The following is a 14320-nucleotide window of genomic DNA, read 5'->3' as shown; positions in this document are numbered from 1 at the left end:
CATAGTTATTTTATAGTCTGTTAGATAATTCCAGTATTTGAAGCTAGACTCTGTTATTTCTGCTGCTTCTTGCTCGTGGTACCTTGTTTCCTTTTTTGCTTAGTGATTTGCGCTACCCATTTTCCTTAGAAATTTATTTGTGGGGATGTTTTATGGACTGGACTGAAGATGGAGCATGGGTAATATATGGTAGCATTTTGTGTCTTTTTTTTCTTGCAAGGCATTACACTAAGGCTGTTTATCTGCAACTTACTTTTTTTTTACCATGCAATAGTATATCATAGTGCTGTCATTGAATTGGTTGTAATGAATCGCCCTTTGCCTTGTTCTCTGGGGACTGTAGGTGTATCCTGAGTTTGAAGATCAGAGAGCTTGTCTGCCATCAGGATCTTTTCTGACTTGTTCCTCAGACAATACCATCCGCTTCTGGAACATGGACAGCAGCCCTGATTCTCACTGGCAGAAGAACATCTTCAGTAATGTGAGGGGCTTCATTGTGAACCATCTTTTAGGAGGAACAAAGGCCTACTTGAAGCTAGGATAGGGGGGTAGAAGGGAGTTTTATGGAACCTCAGTGTTAAGCTTCACTAGGGACAGGAACCAGGAACCAAGGCTGGTCACTCTCTGTCTCCTATCTCATTTCTCTCTCTCTCCCTCTCTTTCTTTCTAGGTGACATGGTCTTTCCTCTCTGCTTTTTTTTTTTTTTTTTTTTTTTATTTATTTGTTTCATTTTTGGCTGTGTCGGGTCTTGGTTGTGGTCCTCTCTGCTTTTCTTTACCACTCAGCTCCTGCTCTCTAGGTGTGTGTGGACACAGCCACTCCAGGCAACCTGACATACTCAACAAAGAAGAAATTGCTCCCCAAGTCTTGAGTTAGAACTCCCTTGGAGAGCACCTGATGGGCCAAACCAGGCAGGGGCATCTCCCGTCTAGCTAGCTAGCTGCCACGCAGTGAAGCCTGAGGTGGAGGTGCTGGCAGGATCCCAAAGAGAGCCATGATGAGAGGCTGGGGAGAAACACTTTACTGAAGAAATGGTTGGTGTTGCTAGGTCAGTGAGGGAGCTTCTCTGAGGAGCTGAGGCCTGAATCATGCATTCACTGATTCTACAGATAGTTATTAAGGTCAGTGCTAGGTGCTGTGCTGCATGCTGGGGACACATCAGTGACTAGGACAGACCCTTCTCCTGCCCCCGGGACACCTACAGTCTAGTAGGGGGAGGCAGCCAGCCAATAACTGCACAAATTATGATATAATCACAAGCATAATAAGCACCATGAAAGAAAGTTATAAGGTATGAGTAAGATATATCTAAAATCAGTCATCTGATTTTATCTGTGGCGTTAGGGGCGGCCTCCTGGAGGAGGAGATAACTGAACTGAGATATGGAGGATTGGGAGGAGTAAAGAGGGGAGGGGAGAGTGTTCTACACCAAGGGACAAAGGCCTTATGTCTGGAAAGAGCTTGATGAGTTGGAAAACCCAAAAGAGGTTAGTGTGGCTGGAACAAAAAAGGCTCCTAATGCAGGGTGTGTATAGCAAATGTTCCTTTACGACTCCCCTCACCAGCGCCCCACGTTCCCCTGCCATACTGCCATCTTCTCTTCTGCATCTGTGATAACCATGTTATATTTGGTTGCACACAATAGAAAAACCCAAAACGAGGTAAAAGTTTGATTTTCTGACTTGTAAAAATAGTCTAGAGGTAACTAGTCCAGGCTGTTTTGGCAGCTGTAGGAAGCTCTTAGAGACCCAAGAGCCGTCCAGCTCTCCACTCTGCCCATTTTGAAGGAGTGGCCCTTGTCATCATGGTCCAGGATGGCTGCTGGTGCTCCAGTCATCCCATCCACGTTCCAGGCAGCAGGATAGTGGGAAAGAAGCAGAAGAGTTTTCACTTGCTTTACACCTCATTGACCAGAATTTATTGACACAGCTTCATCTAGATGTAAAGGAGTCTGGGAAACATAGTTATTATTCTGAGTGGTAAAGCTCCCAGGTCAGAATTGGAGTTCTGTTACTAATGAAGAATGGGAGACTAACTATCAGGAGAAAAAATTGCAGAGGTGCTCCAGAGCTTCTCATAGCACTGACCTAAGTCCTCTCCCGCTTGCAGACCCTGCTGAAGGTTGTGTATGTGGAGAATGACATCCAGCACCTGCAGAACATGTCACACTTCCCAGACCGGGGGAGTGAGAATGGGATGCCTGTGGACATGAAAGCTGGGGTACGAGTCATGCAGGTCAGTCCTGATGGCCAACACTTGGCTTCAGGCGACCGAAGTGGAAATCTGAGGCAAGTGGGCCCTGGCGTTGTCTAGTGTACATCTCCCAGCTTGGGCTCAGGTACTAAGGGCAGTGGGGAGGAGCCCTGGCCTTGGCACCTCCAGCTGCCTGTTGGGAATTAGGGACTGTGAGTAGCAATCTGGTAGCCAGCCACCCCTGGGAACATAAGCTGAGAAGGGGCTTCCAGAATGGCTAGCTCAGGGTAGATCAGGGTAGTTTCCGGGGCCTCAGCAGCTGGGCCATGTGAGCTCTGCCTGCAGGGTAGACAGGCAAACTTGCATGACTCTCGGGCATGGTGACACCTTCTCAGCCACATGGTACCACTGCTGAACTGTCAGAGAAGATGCCAGCTGGAGCTTGGCATTTCTGGTGGCCCTGGGAGAGGGACCAGAGGATGGGACATCTGAGGGCTCGGGCTGTTTACCACCCTGCAGAGGTTTTTCAAGATGTGACAGGCCCAATAGGTGCTGAGAGAATATGAGCCCTGTCCCAGGGATCAGGTTTAAGGTGGCGAATGACAGCTGTGACCACCTGGGTGGTGGCGCTGTTGCGGAATGGGAGGGACCGGGCACTGGAGAGCACGTGCCCCATAAAGGGGCAGCCACCATGCAGCACCGGTAGTATAGGCTCCAAGTTGTCGTATCTTCCCATTGTGCAAGAAGAGCCTAAAGTGCAGATTTTTTCTGTGAAATTCCATGGTTTTTAAATGTTGGCAACTGTTCTGATGTCAATCACTGCATGAGGCAAACTGAACGTGTCAGGGGGCTGCTTCCGTTGACAGCACTCGGCTGTGAATGGTGAAAACAGTACGGAGAGGTAACATGGGCATAGCGATCTTCCCCCAGGCTGGCCGCTGGCCTGAGTACCATGGGTGTTGACTGATTTAATCCTCTCACCGACCCTCTGGCGTAGGTGCTTTTATTCACTCCACTTTCAGATGAGTTCACTGAGGGAAGAGAGGCCAAGTGGCTAGGCTAAGGTCACGTGGGTAGAGAGTGGAGGAGCTGGAATGACTCTTATTTCAGTCCTGGATGACCTGTTGTCTGATTTCATTTGGCAAGAATGTGAGGAAAGTCTGGATCTGAGACTCTTTAAGAATGAGAGGGAGTTCCCTGGGGGTCTAGTGGTTAGGACTCCACGCTTTCACTGCTGAGGGCCTGGGTTCAATTCCTGGTCAGGGAACTAAGATCCTGCAAGCCACACTGTGCAACCAGAAAAAAGAAAAAAGGAAAAAAAGAATGAGAGATTGGAATCAAATGTTCCCACTCATAGGTCCTATCCTTGAGTATGACCTCTGACCCCTGCCCCAGCCCCAGGGATCACCTCTGATATATCCCTACCCTAACCTTTGTTCCCCCAGAAGACCATCCTAGGTGTTACCCATGGAACCACAAGGGGCGGGGTGCCCGCTGAGGTGCTCGCAGGCTTGGCAGGTTTTTAGATGAGTAACAGGTTGGGCACCTGTAGACTACTTGGCCAGGGTAGGGTGTTCTCCACGTCACCTACGTGGCTGCTCTGACCTTTTCTAGTAGTGGCAGAGCACCTGAGCTGAGGGGTGGGGGCGCCAGGCAGGGTACAGCAGGCAGTGTGTATCTCCCAGGATCCACGAGCTGCACTTCATGGACGAGCTGGTCAAGGTGGAGGCCCATGATGCTGAGGTGCTGTGCCTGGAGTACTCGAAGCCTGAGACAGGTGAGCCCATGGCACGGGAGCAGCCTGCCTGGCAGAGCCACAGGGGGGAGTCGTTGGTGTCTGGTGGGACCGTGAATGACAGGGCAAGACTCGACTTGTTTACCCTGGTCCCCAGTGCCCCGAACAGAGCTCAGGCTAAAGAGGTGAAGGTTGAATGAGTGAATATATGAATGAGCTCCTCCTCTGCTGGAGAAGATAAAGATGGAGCAATAGTCAAACATATTCTTTTGAAAAAGTTTGATGCTTACAGAAAAATTGCAAGAATATTATAATGAATACCTGTAGCCTCTTCACCCAGGCTCCCCAAGTTTTTTCTTTTAAATCCTGTCTGACCTGTGACAATTATCTGCTTCCCCTCTTTCCATTTCTATCTATTTGCGCACCTGTGTATATATACACTTGTAATAAAATAATAGCATGTGTATTATTATTAAAGCATGTATATTATTATTATTATTTGCTGAACTACTTGAGAGTAAGTTGCAGGCATGCTGCGCTTTCACCCTTAAATGCTTCTGTGAGCATTTCCTAGGAATGGGGACATCTATTTACATGACCACAGTGCACTTATCAAATGTGCATCTTATCAAATCTGTCATCTATCTTGGGTTCTTATTCACATTTTGCCAGTTGTCCCAATGTTGTCCTTTATAGCACCTTTGTTTTTCCAGTCCAGGTTCACATTTCAGTTGTTGTGCCTCTTTTGTCACCTTTGTTTTGGAATAGTTCCACAGCCTTATTTAATTTGTCTTTATGACTTTGGCTTTCTGCAGAATATAGATCAGTCATTTTATAGAATTTCCTTCAATTTGGGTTTGTTGTTCTCCTCATGATTTGATTCCGATGATGCATTTTTGGCAGGAATATAATGTAGGTGGAGTTATGTCCTGATAATGTTAATGTTCTTTCCCATGCCCTTCCTTCCCCCACACCCTCTGCCCCACCAAATTTTCTTTAAATTTCTTTTCATTCAGTACACCTCTCCCGAGCTCCCCTCCACCTCAGGTCATGTGTTAGGCCTCAGACATAGCAGGTGCCCAGGCTAGGCACTGTCTGAGGGGGCCAGCACGAAGGTCCAGCGGCTGAAGGAAGGGTGGCAGCATGTGGTCAGTAGGGCCTAGATGAGGCTCATGTAGCCAGAGCTCAGAGAGTGAGGGGGCAGTGCTCTGGGGAGGCTGAGAAGTTGGCAGGGCCTCACATGGCTGCCAAGTAGCTGGACTTGGTAGGGAGGAGTGCTGGGCTCTGCTGGAATGTCTGGTGTGGGCACAAGTGGAGGAGTGTCCGCATGTACATCAAGAGTCATCCTGCAGGAACTGGTGGCAAGGGATGTTAAATGCCAGGGTTTGGGGCTCTGGGGAAAGACTGCCCAGAGTGGGGGAGTGGCCCCTTTCTGGGTTTGTGGCAAGTTGACTGCAGTTAAGAAACCGAAGATTCCTTCTTCAAGGCCAGGAAAGCTCAGTCACACTGCTCTCTGGGAGGCCAAGCCATCAAGCAGCCTCCCAGAAACCCAGTGGCACCCTTTCCATCCGCAGGGTTGACCTTGCTGGCCTCAGCCAGTCGGGACCGACTGATCCACGTGCTGAACGTGGAGAAGAACTACAACCTGGAGCAGACCCTGGACGACCACTCCTCCTCCATCACCGCCATCAAGTTTGCTGGTGAGCCCTTCCCTTCTGCGTCCTGTGCCTCATTAGATGGGCTCCTTTGACTGCACGTAACAGCAAAAGCCCCCTTTAGCTTAGAGAAAAAAGGGAGAGGCAAGCTCTGGATTCAGGCGCAGCTGGATCGAAAGATTGAATTTTTATTTATTTATTTAAAAAAAATTTTTTAGACTAATATTTTTTTTTTTAATAACCTCAATTTTAAATTTATTTATTTATTTTTGGCTGTGTTGGGTCTTCGTTTCTGTGCAAGGGCTTTCTGCAGTTGCGGCAAGTGGGGGCCACTCTTCATCGCGGTGCGCGGCCTCTCACTATCGTGGCCTCTCTTGTTGCGGAGCACAGGCTCCAGACGCGCAGGCTCAGTAGTTGTGGCTCACGGGCCCAGTTGCTCTACGGCATGTGGGATCCTCCCAGACCAGGGCTCGAACCCGTGTCCCCTGCATTGGCAGGCAGATTCTCAACCACTGCGCCACCAGGGAAGCCCCTAATTGTTTTTTTTAATGCTTTTGGAGTATCGTTTATTTTGGCCGCTCCACGTGGCATGCAGGATCTTAGTTCCCAGACCAGGGATTGAACCCGTTCCCCCTGCAGTGGAAGCACAGAGTCGTAACCACTGGACCACTAGGGAAGTCCCCAAAGGTTGAATTTTTTGAAGTTACCTGGACTCTCTCCCTCTGTCAGCTGTGCCTTTCTCTCGTGGGCAGGATCTCAGTGGTCACTGTGCCGCTGGAAAGAGATTTCCCCTCTTCCTGTCAATTTTGGCAGAAATTGGGAGCTGACTTTCCTTGTGCTGGCTTGAGGCACCTGCCCTTTCCAGAACAGTTATTGGTGCCAGAGCTTTGGAGTATCCTCTTGGGCTGGGTGTGACTCGTGTGCCCCCAGCCCCCACCTGCCTCCACCCCTGATCCAGGAGGACTGACATTAGGTGAGTGCTGGTCCGCAGAAAGAAATCAGAATGCCAGTCCAAGGTGGGATGGGTTCTGGTGACCTTGGCGGAAAAATAGGTGACAGTGACAATTGCTGGAGGCTAATTCTGTGCTGGGTGATGTGATCCTTGCACTGCCCCAGCAGTTACCGTACTTTACAGCCAGAGTCACACAGCCAGTAGGTGCAGGCCTGGTATCTTGCATAAGGCTGTCCTTCTTTACAGCCCTCGCTCAACCAGGCAATTGAAGGGATCCCTCCAAGACTGGAAAGATCCAGTACGGAGATCCCTGGCCCTAAGGAACTCCAAGAGGAGGGGAAGTAGGCCCTGTGGGGTTTAACTGATCAGAACCCAAGAACATGTTCAAAACTATATTCAAGAAGAATCCATTCATGGAGGGAATACGTCCACGTACTCCAAGTTCTTGACTACGAAGAGTTTTGTACATATAATCTTGTGGCTGAGAATGTATTAATGTCCTTGGTCTTCCCCACTGTCTGCCCTGTCTCTGTCTAACTCAGGTGGTCGGAAGCTGGGCAAAAACAGGTTAACACGTTTGCTATGTCTTGATGAGGACCTGACAAAAGCTGATCAGCTCAAACTTCTCAGACACCTGTAAAAAACTGTTCAGACCATCCCATTCCACAGGGTAGAGGTAGTTAGAATAGATCGGTAAATCTAGCAGTTTGGCTAGCAGTGACCTCACCTTTAATGAATGGTCTAGATCCAGGAGAGGTGATAACTGGCCAAGGGGGTGGCCCAGGAGTCGGTCCTTTAGGTCACCTTCTGAAGGCATGGGCCTCTGTTAAAGCCCCAGCCGGTCTGAGAGGATGCACATCCTAAAACCAGTCCTGTGAGCCCTGCTCTGGCTGGGCTGGCTCAACTGGGCGTTATGCTCAAAACATTGATAGTTCATATAAACTGGGCACCAGCCAGTCGGAAACTGAAGCTATCCAGCTAAAGAATGAATCAGTCTTTTAATTCTTTTCTATGAAACATATATCCAAAAAAGTGAACAGAAAAATCTGTGAATAGTTTACAGAATAATACAATGAATATCCACGTCAAGGTGCATAGTCAGTAGGTCTGAACTAGACACACCCATTGTTTATAGCCAGCAACTGTTCTGATTGGTCCTGGTCCTAATATTGCTAAATACTTGGACTCAGCACCCCAGGTTAAGAAGCAAAACTTTACCAGTAGTAACTTGCAGGCCCTCTCTGGATTCCTCCCCAACACAGGACTTGTTCCCTTCTATAAACCAGTGACTTCTGCTCGAGTAACATCTTAACTTGTATGTCGGGCCTGGGTGCTCTCAAATGTCCTGTCATGAAGGAGCAGTGTCTGTTGTACCAAGGTTGTACATGTTTTATATTCGTTCTGTCTTTTCATCCTCACCACAACTCTGCAAGGTATTTGTGCTGTGATTATTCTTATTCTATAAAGAAAGAAGAATAAAAGTAAGAACATCGATCGTGCTTACCAGGTAGCAGCCACTGTCCCAAGGGCTTCATACCACTCCACGGGGCAGTGGCTGATACAGGCTCATTGAACAGACAGGAAGCTGAGGCTCGGAGAGGAAGCCTGGCTTCAGAGCACAGTGTTTAACCAGAGAATGCCTGGGATCAGCCCTGGCCCCATCTTGACTCTCTGCACCCTGGGACAAGGACGGTGTGACTCTGAGCCCCTGGGTTCACATTTGTACAAGTGGCTGGTGACAGTCAGGAAGGGGAGGCACACGTGGCACAGGACCTGGCCCGAAGTCTGTGGATATTCCTTGTTTTTTTTGGCTGCACTGCATGGCTTGCAGGATCTTAGTTCCCCGACCAGGGATCGAGCCTGTACCCCCTGCAGTGGAAGCGAAGAGTCCTAACCACTGGGCTGCCAGGGAAGCCCCTGTGTGGATATTCTGATCATTCTTGAGGGCGTGAGCCTCCCAGCGGTCTGCCTGTCTCCTCTTGCTCCCTGCTTCGCTCCCACCTCCATTGTGAGGCCAGAGTCACCTTTCCAAATCCCAAATTAAACATGGTGCCCCTGCTGTGTCCCTGCCTTCTGTTACCCTGTCTGCTCTTGCTCTGCAGATTCCTGCCTTGCCCACTGCACCATCTGTGCCCCCCTCACACAGAGCTCACAGTTTACAGAGTCCTACTGGCACCCAGCACTTACCTCACCTCCTCCGGGAAGCCCTCTCTGACCCGCAGCAGAGTGCCCTGATAGTAGAGTTCCCTTCCTAGGATCCCCAGCCCCAGTTGGGCCCAGCAGTGGCCCAGCCCTGCCTAAGGCACTGCTTCCTCCTCCAGGCCACAGGGACATCCAGATGATCAGCTGTGGGGCCGACAAGAGCATCTACTTCCGCAGTGCCCAGCGGGTAGAGTGGGGCAGCCTCCTTGGGGGCTGGGTAGGGGGCTTGTCAGGGGTGTCCTCTGAAGGCCCTGCCTGCCCTGCCAGGCCTCAGATGGACTACACTTTGTCCGTACCCACCACGTGGCAGAGAAGACCACCTTGTATGACATGGACATTGACATTACCCAAAAGTATGTGGCTGTGGCCTGCCAGGACCGCAACGTAAGGTGAGGAACTGCCCTGGACTCTTAGTCAGCCAGACTAAGTGGGGCCTGGTTGGGTCTGTCTTCTCATGAGCGCTCTGCTTTCCTCCCCCTGCTCACCTGGTCCCTGAGAAGCTGGGTGGAGTGGTGGGACCCAGTGGGTGTTTCTTAGGAGCTGGGTTCACCCAGGCCTAGTCTCCAGGTCAAGCAGAGGGTTCTCCTAGATCTCAGGAGCCTGTGTGAGGCAACTAAGAGCTGCTGATGTGGCTCATAAACTCACTCATCCTCATTCCCTGAGCTCCTGTCTGGGAGGGACAGTGGGGGAGTCACAGGCCCTGCCTTCGTGGAGCTCACAGTGCAGTGGAGGAGAGGACAGACTGACCAGACAGTGACAGCACAGAGTGGTCAGGGCTGGGATGAGGGGAGCCCAGGGGCTTTGGGGGGGCCCTGGGAGGACATCCGACCCTACCTGGGGTCGCTGGAAGGGACATCTGAGCTTAAACTGGGAAGGATGTGGAGGAATAAGCATGTGAAAGAGGCTCTCCATCTCCTTCATTTGCTCATTCAAATTGGGTGCCAGGCACTCAGCTTGCTGTGTGGCAGGGAGATGAATATTAACTCAGTGGACACCCCAAGACGTAACCTCTGTGACCTCAGCCTGAGACAGGGTCTCATTCCCTGATACGGGGTTTCAGTCCAGGCATTGGATGGGGGACAGGAGGTACTGGGGGCTTCCAGGGGAGAGGAGGGCAGCAGGTAAGGTTGGAACAAGGGAGCAAGAGAGGGCGGTGGGCAGGGCCATGTTAGCCACTTCTGCTCTCACCTTCCCAGAGTCTACAACACCATGAACGGGAAGCAGAAGAAGTGCTACAAGGGCTCCCAGGGTGACGAAGGGTCCCTGCTGAAGGTGAGGAGCTGGGGCCCCGGGTGAAAACCGTACACAGACACCCACACACAAGGCCCCCCTGTCTGTCTCCTGCCCTGTTGGGCCTCCTGACACCTGGGTCCTCCTTGGCACCTGATCAGAGGGATCAAAGGATCCCATGCTGGCCAGCATCTACTCAGGCCTGGCTGACCAAGGATGCTTGGGAGCCAGGGCTGGCCCTGACTGCTCTACCGTTATTTACTGAATCCTTCCCCAAGTGGGGACATTTAAGTGGTTTCCATTGTGAGTGGCAATAGAGTGTGGTGGGAGGAATCAGAGAGGCCTCTCCAGGCTTGCCCCCGCCTGTGTTATCCAGGATGAGGTGGGGACCTTCTCAAGAGCCTCTGGACTAGGGGAGTTACGAGTTCAGGCTCCAGGGTCAGACCCTCTTACAGCTCTGCCTCGGGCTGACTGTGACCTTGGGCAAATGTCATCTCCTCTCGAACCTGTTTCATCATGTGTAAAATGCAAATAAAAATTGCCTCTATCACAGGGTTCTGTGGGGGAAATAAGTTCACACATGTACAGCTCTTAGCACAGGGCCTGGCTGCCATTAGTACCATTGTGTGGTTGTTGATTTCTTCACCTGTGAAATGGGAGCAGGAACTTCTGCCTACCACGGTGTGTGTTGTGAGGGTTACCTGAGTCCATGTGCCAAGCGCCCAGCACGAGGCGCTCCTCAGTCAGTGGGGTTGTGTGTTGAGACCCAGGCCTATTCCAGAAGGAGGCAGCCCAAGTGTCACGTGGGTCCTCTTCTCGGCAGGTCCACGTGGACCCCTCAGGCACCTTCCTGGCCACAAGCTGCTCTGACAAAAGCATCTCGGTGATTGATTTTTACTCCGGCGAGTGCGTTGCCAAGATGTTTGGCCATTCAGGTGGGTGTGCCTCCCTGCTTGGGACACCTCCCCACCTACCCCAACCCAGCCTTCTGTCTCAGAAGGCCAGCACGGCTTCTCTGCTCTGCTTGCAGAAATCGTCACCGGCATGAAGTTCACCTACGATTGTCGTCACTTGATCACAGTATCCGGAGACAGGTGGGAAAGGCCTGGAGGGTGCCCCGGCTGGGCCTCCCTCTGGGAGTGGGTGGGACCTATCCTGCGGGGAGAGCAAGGGCTCAGACATTGGAACCCCATGCCCACAGCCTGTCTGTGCAGAGAGCTCTCTGAGTGTGCCAGCTTACTCTCCTCGGATAGTGCGTGCCCAGCCCTGAGTTCAAATCCTAGCTCTGCCACTTAATATCCCCTCTCTGACTTTGTAAAAGAGAGATGACCCCATCTACCTTGAAAATCGTATGGTGAGAGTCAAATGAGATGACATAAGTTCCTTAGCGCATGGTTGGTATCCAAGGAAGTCCCTTTTGGCGCTCTCTTCAATTTATCAATACTACACTCCTTCCTCACAGCCCCCTTCCTTGGGTCTCAAAGTCTTCAGAGCAGCCTTGGTTTGCTGGGATGCTCTGGACCCCTCCCAGGGTGTAGACCTGACTTGGTCCGGAGCCCTGTGCTAAGCTGATGAGGGCTGTTTTCCGGGCCAGGAAATAAGGTCTTGGCAGTGATGAACCAGGTGGCTCTGGGGTCAGATGGCTTCCATATTCACTGTTCCTCCCTCTTCCACATCCCTCCTTGGCCTCTGCAGCTGCGTGTTCATCTGGCACTTGGGCCCGGAGATCACCAACTGCATGAAGCAGCACTTGCTGGAGATGGACCGCTGTGAGCAGCAGCAGCAGGACACGAAGGACAGAAACTGGAGCAGCCGCCCCAGGTCCTGGCGGCCCCGTGTCCAGCCCCTGTCCGTCCACCAGAGGGCCATCTTCCTGCCCTGGGCCCCGGGAGGAGAGAGGCTGGGGAAACAACCACGGCCCAGACAGCCCCAGGCCCTGCCCTTTGTGCCCTCGGGGCCTAGAAGGGGGATGTACTTTGATTAGGAAGTTACAATAATGCATATGAGAAGGGTTTTGAAGTGTAGAAGCAACAGTGCTTGGAGAGCCCATGGGCACTCTGGTGGGGAAGCCCCAGGTGGCTGTGCTGACCAGAGGAGGCCCCAACCCAGCCCACCCAGCCCATGGTGGGGAGGGAGGAGATCAGAGAAGGGTCCAGTGGAGCAGAGATGTCTTCTTAATCTTTTTTTTTTTAAGGTATTTTTTTTGTTTGTTTTTAATTTTTGGCTGCGTTGGGTCTTCATTGCTGCACACGGGCTTTCTCTAGTTGCGGCGAGCTGGGGCTACTCTTCGTTGCAGTGCGCCGGCTTCTCACTGTGGTGGCTTCTCGTTGCACAGCATGGGCTCTAGGTGTGCGGGCTTCGGTAGTTGTGGCGCACGGGCTTAGTTGCTCCGCGGTTTGTGGGATCTTCCCGGACCAGGGCTTGAACCCGTGTCCCCTGCATTGGCAAGCAGATTCTTAACCACTGTGCCACCAGGGAAGTCCCATCTTCTTAATCTTTTAATGGAAGTTATTCCTTCACTTATATCTTTGAGTTTCCTAAACATATTTCTTAAGTCTTTATATTGCAAGACCAGTTTTATTTGGAGCGAATTCCTGTTCTGGTTTTTGATTTGGGATTTTAGTTTGGAAGTTTCAGTTGGAGTGGGAGGTTTTGAATTTTCTTCTCTCCCGCCTCCGGAGCTGTCCCTATCTCTCTGTGTGTCTTGAGGCTTTGCATTGCTTCCCCACGGGGACCAGGCCTGACATGGGCCATATTTTGCAGTGATCTTGAGGTAATGCAGATCTAGGCACCAAGAGAGTGGGCAGCTCTTTGGCTTGTGGAGCTAAAACCTCATTGCTAACCCCACTTCCCAGAACAGAAGCCAGCAGCTTAGGACTCATGCCCTACTATCATCTGCTTTGCTTTTTGTTCCATTGCTGTGGCCCTTGAAGAGTTTGTCTTATTTCTTGAGCCCAGCCTTTGTTATATCTCATTTATTGTGGCAATATGTTTCTAGCAGAGGGGGTGTGGCAGGTGAGACCTTCCAGCACCGTCTTGACCAGAAGCCAAGAGTATGTTCACATGGACCCCAGCACAGGACCCAGCCCTAGGCAGGTCCCCTCTACCACCCCATTTACCTATGTTTCTCTCCTTGCTGTCCTTTTTCCTGGCTTCAGGCAGGAGACATACGCATCTGTGACCAATGAGATTTGCTCCCTAAGCCCTGGAGAGCAGACGGAGGATGAGCTGGAGGAAGAATGTGAACCTGAAGAGTTGCTAAAGACACCATCAAAAGAGAGTTTGGATCCAGGTTGGGAAAGGGGCCCTATTTTGACCTCTCAGTGTAGGGATCGTTGCTGGGTTTTGGCGACCTACTCTGTTTTCACAGCCTGGCACATGTTGAAGCTCAATAATCACATCAGTCAGGACTTTTTCAGGGTAATAGCACCTAGACTCTCACTGGCTTAATTTTGAAAGAGAATTTATTGGTTCTTGTAAATGGAAATTTGAGAGTATTGGTTCAGGCATGGCTGGATCCAGGTAGTCAGGTGATGTTAAAGAAATAGATGTTTCTCCATCTCCTGGCTCTGCTTTTCTCCATGTTGACTTTGCTCTCAGGCAGAGTCTCCCTGTACAAGGGGCAAAGTATCCCCAGCAGCTCAAGGTTATAACACTCTAGAAAAGAGAGCACTTCTTTCCCAATAGCTCGAAGTACTGTGTTCATGACTCATGTTCCTGCTGTGAGTCACCTGCCCATTTCTGAGTCACTGTGATTGGCCAGGCCTGAGTTATGTGGTCATCCCTGAGGGTAGGAGGCTTTAGTCAGCTCCACTTGAACCACCTGACCAAAGGCGAGGGGTGGGTGTAAGGGGGTGTCCCAGGGGAAAAACAGGGTGATATTAACCGGAAGACAGACCAGATTCTCTTGTTCAGGCAGAAGGGAGAGTAGTAGCTCAGCAACTTTATGAGAGGCCAGGCCCTCTATAAATTTCTGCCCCTCCGCATATCGCCTTGGCTTAGGCCCTCATGTTACAAGATGGCTGCTTAAGTTCCAGGCATCAGAGACATTTTTTTTTCACATCTTTATTGGAGTATAATTGCTTTACAGTGTTGTGTTAGTTTGCTGTACAACAAAGTGAATCAGCTATATGTATACATATATCCCCATATCCCCTCCCTCTCGAGCCTCCTTCCCACCCTCCCTATCCCACCCGTCTAGGTGGTCACAAAGCGCTGAGCTGATCTCCCTGTGCTATGCAGCAGCTTCCCACTAGCCATCCATTTTACATTTGGTAGTGTATATATGTCAGTGCTACTCTCTCACTTTGTCCCAGCTTCCCCTTCCCCCACTGTGTCCTCAGAGACATGGT

The 14320-nt window shown here is 50.9% G+C and overlaps 1 protein-coding gene across 5 annotated transcripts in view; it reads left to right on the top strand.

Moving 5' to 3' along the window:
- WDR62 (WD repeat domain 62) overlaps positions 1–14320 on the top strand; it is a 49965-nt gene that overhangs the window by 24907 nt on the left and 10738 nt on the right. For 4 of the 5 annotated variants that reach the window (XM_082436831.1, XM_082436829.1, XM_082436828.1 and 1 more), the window contains 11 exons: positions 344–481; positions 2111–2289; positions 3880–3971; positions 5504–5629; positions 8858–8925; positions 9006–9127; positions 9935–10010; positions 10792–10903; positions 10999–11062; positions 11664–11789; positions 13127–13260. In XM_082436831.1, the coding sequence (XP_082292957.1) occupies positions 344–481; positions 2111–2289; positions 3880–3971; positions 5504–5629; positions 8858–8925; positions 9006–9127; positions 9935–10010; positions 10792–10903; positions 10999–11062; positions 11664–11789; positions 13127–13260 (1237 nt within the window). The remainder of the gene's footprint in view (positions 1–343; positions 482–2110; positions 2290–3879; positions 3972–5503; positions 5630–8857; positions 8926–9005; positions 9128–9934; positions 10011–10791; positions 10904–10998; positions 11063–11663; positions 11790–13126; positions 13261–14320) is intronic. The other variant, XM_082436830.1, reaches the window with a different exon arrangement.

Source organism: Balaenoptera physalus (assembly GCF_965194825.1).
Source record: "Balaenoptera physalus genome assembly, chromosome: 19".
NCBI classification, from domain to species: Eukaryota; Metazoa; Chordata; class Mammalia; order Artiodactyla; family Balaenopteridae; genus Balaenoptera; species Balaenoptera physalus.
The sequence above is the reverse complement of the archived record's forward strand: the minus strand, read 5'-3'. Positions and strand labels throughout refer to the sequence as shown.